The following is a 9,519-nucleotide window of genomic DNA, read 5'->3' as shown; positions in this document are numbered from 1 at the left end:
GCAGTCCTAAGAGGGAAGTATATAGCATAGAGGTGTGCCTCAAGAACAAGAAAAATCCCAAATAAGCAACTTAACCTTACTTAAAGGAGCTAGAAAAAGAACAGCAAGTGAAGCCTAAAACCAGCAGGAGGAAGGAAATAATAAAGATTAGAACAGGAATAGATGATATAGAAACCATAAAAACAATAGAACAGATCAATGAAACCAGGAGCTCGTTCTTTGAAAAAAATGGGTGAAGTTGACAAACCTCCAGCCAGGCTTATCAAAAAGAAAAGAGAAAGGACCCCAATAAATAAAATCACAAACAAGAGATGGGAAATAACAACCAATACCACAGAAATTTTAAAAAATTATAAGAATATTATGAAAACCCATATGCCAACAAATTGGACAATCTGGAAGAAATGGATAAATTCCTAGCAATATATAAACTACTGAAACTGAAACGGGGAGAAATAGAAAACTTGAACAGATCAATAATCAGCAAAGAAATTGAATCAGTAATCAAAAAACTCCTAACAAACCAGAGTCCAGGGCCAGATGGTTTTACCAGCAAGTTCTACCAAATATTTAAAGAGTTCATGCCTATTCTTCTCACAGATCTCTTCTATGAGACCAGCATTGCCCTGATACCAGCACCAGATAAAAGACTCCACTAAAGAAAACTACAGGGGTACCTGGTTGGCTCAGTGTTGGTTAAGCCTCTGCCTTCGGCCCAGGTCATGATCTCAGGGTCCTGGGGTTGAGCGCCGCATCAGGCTCTCTGCTCAGCAGAGAAGCTCTGCTTCTCCCTCTCTCTCTGCCTGCCTCTCTGCCTACTTGTGATCTCTCTGTGTCAAATAAATAAATAAAATCTTTTTAAAGAGAGAGAGAGAACTACAGGCCAATATCCCTGATGAACATGGTGTAAAAATGCCCAATGAATACTAGCAAACTGAATCCAACAGTACATTTAAAAAAAAAAAAATCATTCACCACCATCAAGTGGGATTTATTCCTGGCTTGCAAGGGCAATTCAGTATTTGAAAATCAATCAATGTGGATACACCACATTAATAAAAGAAAGGATAGGAAAGATATCATTTCAAGTATTTGACAAAGTACAACAACCATTCATGATAAAAGTCCTCAACAAGACACATTTTGAGGGAACATACCTCAACATAAAAAGGCCACATATGAAAAACCCACAGCTAATATCATCCTCAATAGGGAAAAATGGAGAGTTTTTCCTCTATGGTCAGGAACAAGACAGACGTCCACAGACATCACTGTTGTTTAACATAATACTGGAAGTCCTAGCCACAGCAGTCAGACAACACAAATAAAATGCTTCCAAGTGAGCAAGGAAGAAGTTGAACTCTCACTACATGCAGATGACATGATACTCTATATAGAAAACCCAAAGCCTCCACTAAAAAGCTGCTAGAACTGATCAATGAATTCAGTAAAATTGCAGGATACAAAATCAATGCCAGGAATTTGTTGCATTTCTATATATCAAGAAGGTAGCAACAGAAAGAGAAATTAAGGAATCAATCCCATTTAAAATTGCACCAAAAATTAAGATGTCTAGGAATAAGCCTAACCAAAGAAGTAAAAGACCTATGCTCTGAAAACTATAAAACAGAGATGAAAGAAATTGAAGAGGCACAAAGAAATGGGAAGACCTTCCATGCTCTTGGATTGGAAGAACAAATATTGTTAAAATGTCCATACTACCCAAGGCAATGTACATGTTTAATGCAATGTGTTTCAAATATCAATGGCACTTTTCCACGAATCTGGAAGAAATAATCCTAACATTTGAAAGGAACCCAAAAGAATCCAAACAGCCAAAGCAACCTTGAAAAGAAGAGCAAAGTTGGAGGCATCACAATTCCAGACATCAGGTTGTATTACAGAGCTATAATGATCAAAACAAAATGACAGTAGCACAAAAAAAGACACACAGGTGAGTGAAACAGATTTGAAAGCCCAGAAATAAACGCACAACTATATGGTCAGAGAATCTTTGACAAAACAGGGAAGAATAGCAATGGGGAAAAGACAGTGTGTTCCACAAATGTTGTTTATTAAACCAGACAGCAACATGCAAAAGAATGAAACTGGGCTGCATTCTTACACAATACACAAAAATAAATTCAAAAATGGATTTAAGATCTAAATATGAGACCTGACACCATAAAAAGTCCTACAGGAGAATATGGTCAGATATCTCTTTGACATCATCCACAGCAACTTCTTTCTACATACATCTCCTGAGGCAGAGGAGACAATATCAAAAACAAAAACAAGAAAAGAGATTCCTCAAAAATTAAAAATAGAACTTCCCTATGACCCTGCCATTGCACTACGGGGGATTTACACCAAAGATACAGATGTAGTGAAAAGAAGGGCCATCTGTACCCCAATGTTTATAGCAGCAATGACCACAGTCGCCAAACTGTGGCAAGAACCAAGATGCCCTTCAACGGACGAATGGATAAGGAAGATGTGGTCCATATACACTATGGAGTATTATGCCTCCATCAGAAAGGACGAATACCCAACTTTTGTAGCAACATGGACGGGACTGGAAGAGATTATGCTGAGTGAAATAAGTCAAGCAGAGAGAATCAATTATCATATGGTTTCACTTATTTGTGGAGCATAACAAATAGCATGGAGGACATGAGGAGATAGAGAGGAGAAGGGAGTTGGGGGAAATTGGAAGGGGAGGTGAACCACAAGAGACTATGGACTCTGAAAAACAATCTGAGGGGTTTGAGGGGCAGGGGGAGGGAGGTCGGGGTACCAGGTGGTGAGTATTATAGAGGGCACGGATTGCATGGAGCACTGGGTGTGGTGCAAAAATAATGAATACTGTTACGCTGAAAATAAATAAAAAATAAATTTTAAAAAAAAGAAAACAAACAAAAATACTACTGGGACTTCATCAAAATCAAAAGGTTCTGAACAATGAAGGAAATAACAGAACTAAAGGCAATCTACAGAATGGGAGAAGACATTTACAAATCACATATCTGATAAAGGGCTGATATCAAAAGATAAAAGAACTTATAAAAGTGAACACCCTGAAAATAATTAAGGAGGGCACATGTGGTGATGAGCGGTGGTTATTATACGCAACTAATGAATCGTTGAACACTACACCAAACACTAACGATGTACTTAACTATATGTTGGCTAATTGAACATAATAAAAAACAAAACATAAATAATCCAGGTTAAAAAATGGGCAAAAGACAGGAATAGACATTTTCCCAAAGAAGGCATACAGATAGTGAACATACACAGGAAAAGATACTTAACATCACTCATCTTCAGGGAAATACCAATCAAAACTGCAATGAGATGTCACCACACCCCTGTCAGAATGGCTAAAATCAACAACATAAGAAACAACAGGTGTTGGTGAGGGTGCAGAGAAAGGAGAACCCTCTTGCACTGGTCATGAGAAAGCGAACAGGTGCTGCCACTCTGGAAAACAGTATTGAGGTTCCTCAAAAAGTTAAAAATATGACTACCATGATAGGTATGAAGGAGGGGACTTCTTGTGATGAGCTCTGGAAGTTATATGTAAGTGACTAATCACTAAATTCTACTCCAGAAACCAGTATTACACTATATGTTAATTAATTACAATGTAAATTAAAATTTGGTACCAAAAAAAAATAGTACTACCCTACCATTGTACTACTAGGTATTTACCGAAAGATACAAAAATACAAATTCAAAGGGATACGTACACTCTGATGTTACTCGCAACATTATCTACACTAGCCAAATTATGGAAAGAACCCAAATGTCCACTGACTGATGAATGAACAAGGAAGGTGTAGCGTATGGATACAATGGAATGTTACTCGGCCTTAAAAAAAAAAAAAAAGAATGAAGTTTTGTCATTTGCAACAACATGGATAGAGCTAGAGAGTATTACGCTAAATAAAATAAGTCAGAGAAAGACAAATGTATGATTTCACTCATATATGGAATTTAAGAAACAAAACAAAGAGGAAGAAAAAGAGAGAGTGGCAAACCAAGAAACAGACTCTTGATGATAGAGAACAATCTGATGGTTACCAGAGAGGAGGGGGTGAGAGGAAGGGTGAAGTGGGTGATGGAGATTAAGGAGTACGTACACTTGTGATGAACACAGGGCAATGTACGGAAGTGTTGCATCACTGTGTTGTATACCTGAATCTCATATTATACAACATTAACTAACTGGGATTTAAATAAGAAGAGTTTTAAAAAATCAATAAAAGTCCTGATGCCCAGGTCATCTGAGATTTTTCTAACATAGCTCACCCAGAGTGTGGCTTTTAAAGTGCCTTTTAAAGTGCCTCCATGGATTCTCATGAGGACACAAGGTTGAGAATCCATGGTGTGAAGCGTGTCTTCCAGATGTGACGGACTCCCATGATCCAGGCCGTCCTGGGTGCTTGGCCCCACCTTCTGCAAGCCGGGCTCCAGTCAGGCTGTGTTCCCCTTTCCAACCCAGTCCGAGTTCTGTGAAGGCTTAGCACGCTCTTCCCCCATGCACCAGATCCCAATGCCTCCTCTGCTCTGTTATAAGACACTTCAGGCCACTGTCATCAGCAGAGTCCCCAAGCTGAACGCTTGGTCATTAATCCAGCCACTCCGTTCTATGTTTTCTTTGGACCTAAGAGCATCTTTAACACTAGCATCTCATTTAATTCCTTTCTTAAACTCCCACTAGTGGCTTATAGTCACCCAGTAAAGTTCACAAGCGATTTGAAGTTGATGGAGAGCCCTGGGATGCAAATTGTAAAGAATTTTCATTTTAATAATTTAACAAATGACATTTGTGTATAGGCTTGGGGTGTGTGTGTGTGTGTCTTGTCTGTCTTTCTGCAGGGGAAATACAAGCATGCCATTTAAAATTTAAAAATAACAAGTTACGTTTTTAGAAGGATCTGGAAAACAGAAAGAATTGTTGCCACTGATTCATCTCAAGCAAGGCTGTACAGTACGGCCTACTTTTAGGACTTGTGCATTTATTATACAGCTCTTCCCTTTATTAGACTTGCTCAGAGAAGAGGAGGAAGACGGAACTGGTCTCCATTTTATTTGTGGCTTTGGGGCAGCTGCATAGCAGTGACTGACTACAAACAAGGGTCTAAGCCCTGAGAGGAAGCGGGGCTCTGGCACACCCGGGCTGGGGCAGACACTCCCTGAAAGCTCCTGCTCACCCACGGGCTGGCAGTTCTCACCTTCCAAGGCATTTGCATACCCTGCAGTCAACCGACTTTAGAAGGTGACTCTGCTTGTGGCTCCCCCACACTTTTGGATAGTCACTGGGAGAGAATGGGGCTAAAGGTTCACTCAGAACACTGTAGGGTCTTCAGCAGCTCACCATTTGCCTTAGATTCTGGAGCCAGGAGATGGTAGAGAACAACCATCATGCTTCACGAAGAACTCCTTCCATCAAGAATGGATGGTTCCACTGGGAGAGGTGACAGGATCTTTAGCAGGGACGATGGCCACACATTAACATGTGTAAGACCCACTCGGGTTTACTTTGCAAGCTTGAACATACACAAAGTATACTCTGTATTGCTTCTGAAAATGCTTTGACACGATGCCTAAGAATCTGGTTTAAAATGTAAACATTTATTCCTTTTACTTAAAATTAAAGCAAAAGGACCACAAACCCAACAAAATTTGATCCCCAGCCTGGTACAGAGTAAGTGCTCAGTGGATATTTGCTGAATGAATGATGGATGTATCCTCCTGCCCCCCAGTCTCGACAGCTTACAGAGTAGGAGTAAGATCCCAGACATATGAGTCTAATAGTAGTATTTATGTGTTTGAAAAGCATTATTGTCCTTCATGTTTCTTGTCTCCTTTGGCTTTGTTGTCAGTAAGGCTACATTCCTGGTTCTCATATGCTTGTCTAACTGTTGTAGATTCGCCTGGAAAGGAGCACTCAAGGGGCTGTTAAACTGGAAAAACCCATTGTTCTCAAGGTAGAGCCAAGAGATTGGCGTGTCAACAAAGCCTGACTTTCCCTAAGGACTTCCCCCTTTGTTCTTCAAGATCCCGGACCACCAGAGACTTCAGTTTACTTTGTGAGTAAAACCCAGAAATGAAGATGGCCTTCATGTACTGCCCGTGACAGATGACTAGGGATTCTGTACATTCATTTAGCTTTCTCCAGTGTCTGTGTGGAGCATTTATTGTGAAGAGTAAAAGAAGTCACTAAAAAGTGCCAGAGATGTAGACTCGGCCTGTCTGGTTCACACAGACTACCCCCAGTTAGTACCATCTGTTCTCCTGACCGTTGATCAAGAATAAAAGTTCCTCAACAATTTTATCAACAAACTTTAATGGAGACAAGAATTACTGGGGTGACTGTGGTAATGACATTTATATCACATGTCTTATTTTGAATATTCTACATTAAATATTAACACTGATCCAGTCAGTCAACAACTCTTAACAAAAATACTAACCAATGCCTTTGTGTACATTAAGGGAGAATCCATAGACCAATGAGTGAGAGCCAGTGACTGAATGTTTTGACCATCACAGTTGCTGGGTGGGTGGAGCTCATTCATAACTCCAATGTGATGTATTAAGTGAGAGTTAAGCCACTGTGACTTTGCCCATTGGTCAGAAAGTCTATTCACAATCGAATTCTACAGGTCATGGAGCACATGTTTTTTGTAACTTTCGACTGAAGCACTTAGTATTATATGATTCCTTTTGATTTCATGTTTTCATCTCATGTGCCCTACTTTTCTGGTAGGCAGGGAACATGCTTTCTCTTTGTGTTTCCGCCTCAGCTCCCAACTGTCCTGACACAATGAACATCAAATCAGGGATGGTTGATTGGCCAGTGCATTGGACAGAAAGGCTAAAAGCATTTGTCCATTTTGGCTGGTATCAGGAGCTGCACAGGAGTCTTCTGTTCCTTCCCCACCCCACCCCTACTTTCCCTTCTCCTCTCTTCTCTTCCTTTGCCTCCCTTCCTAGATAATTCAGTCCTAAAGCCATAGGTGGGGCACAGCCAGGCAGGCAGCTCCATATTTGGGGTCAGGGGCTGAGAAGGGAGTCACACTGACTCCAAATCAGAAAAATCAGAAACTAAGTAGGGTACGAAGGGTATTCACCTGAAGAAGGAGCCTGGCATGGGTGTGGGAGCCCGAGCTAGGTAAGAAAGATGTCCACACATAGGGGTGGTCTGTCAAGAGCCCACAATGGGAAGGCGTAAGAAGACCTCAACATCACCTCTGGCATATTCTTACCAGGGAGACAAACCTGCAAGAAATTCTCAAAAAAAATCAGACAAAACCAAACAAAAGAATATCTACTCTTAATCTATAACTAGTGTATAATCTTCAATAAAATCAAGGCCCTGAAAGTGATTTTTTTTTCTTTTATAATTTTTATTTTTATTAAGAATAGGCCCACACCCCGTCACCTAATAGTAAAATTTATAAGTCTCAGTGACAAAGAGAAAATCCTGAAAGCAGCCCGGGAAAAGAAGTCTGTAACATACAATGGTAAAAATATTAGATTGGCAGCTGACTTATCCACAGAGACCTGGCAGGCCAGGAAGAGCTGGCATGATATTTTCAGAGCACTAAACGAGAAAAACATGCAGCCAAGAATACTATATCCAGCTAGGCTATCATTGAAAATAGAAGGAGAGATTAAAAGCTTCCAGGACAAACAAAAACTGAAAGAATTTGCAAACACCAAACCAGCTCTACAGGAAATATTGAAAGGGGTCCTCTAAGCAAAGAGAGAGCCTCAAGTGGTAGATCAGAAAGGAACAGAGACCATATACAGTAACAGTCACCTTACAGGCAATACAATGGCACTAAATTCATATCTCTCAATAGTTACCCTGAATGTTAATGGACTAAATGCCCCTGTGGTGAAAGTGATTTTAAAAAAAGAAAAAATAAGCCCAGATTGAAGGCACTTGCCCCCCGCCCCCGCCGGCCCCACCTCAAAGCAAACCAAGACTAATGAGTTTCAACCTATTCCAGGAAGGTGACATTTTAACAGTCCATCTGAAATTTCCTGATGGCCACTGGTGAATCATCTTCAGGATAGAAACGCTGGAAGTCCATCCGCCAGAAGGAAGGTGTCTTGACCAGAAACAATCCTTTCTTTTCCCTCTGTGCACTTCTTGCCCCACTCTCCTCCCTAGAAAACCCTGCATTTTGTACACTTCTCCTGGGAGCAACTACCTACTTGCCAGGTGGGATGGTGCCAGTTCATGAATCCCTTAATAAAGCCAATTACAGCTTCAACTTGATTGCTGGAATTCTGTTCTTTAACAAAAGCCTTAACTTAGATGAAGTAAGTGTTCCAAGCTGAAGTAAAGAGACTAAAGGTAGGTGAAATGTAAAAGCAGTGACCAAGTGAAGTCCTTCTGCTATAAAGGACATTGTGGGGACACTAGGGAAACAGGCTCTGATGGTTACTCGGCAGTAATGTGTCAGCGTCCACTTCCTAACTTTGAGGGAGAATGTCTTTGTAGGAATGAGAGGAGATTCTGAAACATAAGGTCAGCAATTTACGCTGAGATGGGTCAGGAGCAGAGTTCTTGGAAGAGACTCTTCTGGAAGCTTGTGATTGTTCTCCGGAGAAGAGGGTCACAGAAGAAGCCTACACAGCTCTCTACATCCCTACCTTAGTCTGGCTCGTATTATTTAATGCAACAAGGCAGGACCACACAGTGATGAGAGATGGGGAGCTCTAAGACCGGAGCTCCTGGGCTTTGAATGCCAGCTCAGTCCAGGACTGAATTTGGACCAATCAGTGGCTTTGGGTGGAAGAGGTAAAGGTGTCCCTTTTGCATGGCTGGGCCCACAGGGCTTGGGCCACCCTCCAGTACAGGGACCTTGAACAAATTACCTAATTAATACCTCACTCCTCAGGACTTGGTGCCTCCGACAGTTAAAATATAGGATTGATGCCAGTGCCTATCTGACATGATGATTAAACCAGGCGATGTGTGTGAGTTGTTTAGGACCCAAAACACGGAACACGCAGTGAGTACATAATCAATGTCAGCTATTACTTTCATAGCATTGTTATCCTCAGTCCTCAGGAGGCCATGTTCATTTGGACATTTGGGCTCCAACTTAGGCAAGTGCAGCTTCAATCTGCCACTCGAGAAAGTAATTGCAGACATCTTTCATGGAAGTTTAACAATGAAGGTATTGATGTCTCGGCTGATGTTCTTCAGGAATTTTCCAAAGAACGATATAAACATCCCCCTTCTAGAAGTGCCTTTGTCAAGAAAGAATAATGTGAACCTCACTGAGTTGAAGCGGGGAGGAGTCAGCAGGGGGCGCCCTCGCACCCTACTATGCAGACCCAACAGGAAGAGATGGACTTGACCTCGCAGGGACTTGGACCTTGCTCTGCCTTACTGTCCCAGCTGGAGGAAGAAGGGCTCTCCTTGTCACCACAACCCACCACCCCTTCTGCCTCAAAAGAGCCCCACCAATGAGAAGCCTCCATACTTCT

The 9,519-nt window shown here is 41.3% G+C and overlaps 1 protein-coding gene across 1 annotated transcript in view; it reads left to right on the top strand.

Annotated features, from left to right (window-relative positions):
• LOC101681834 (cytochrome P450 3A12-like) overlaps nt 1–7,397 on the top strand; it is a 63,566-nt gene extending 56,169 nt beyond the window's left edge. Inside the window, 2 exon segments of the mRNA XM_045075078.1 lie at nt 5,937–6,007; nt 6,009–7,397. Of these exon segments, the coding sequence (XP_044931013.1) occupies nt 5,937–6,007; nt 6,009–6,042 (105 nt within the window). The 3' untranslated portion in view covers nt 6,043–7,397.
• Nucleotides 7,398–9,519: the final 2,122 nt, after the last annotated feature.

This window comes from Mustela putorius, unplaced genomic scaffold (assembly GCF_011764305.1).
Source record: "Mustela putorius furo isolate JIRA1106 unplaced genomic scaffold, ASM1176430v1.1 tig00000139_pilon_pilon_pilon, whole genome shotgun sequence".
NCBI lineage: Eukaryota > Metazoa > Chordata > Mammalia > Carnivora > Mustelidae > Mustela > Mustela putorius.
The sequence above is the reverse complement of the archived record's forward strand: the minus strand, read 5'-3'. Positions and strand labels throughout refer to the sequence as shown.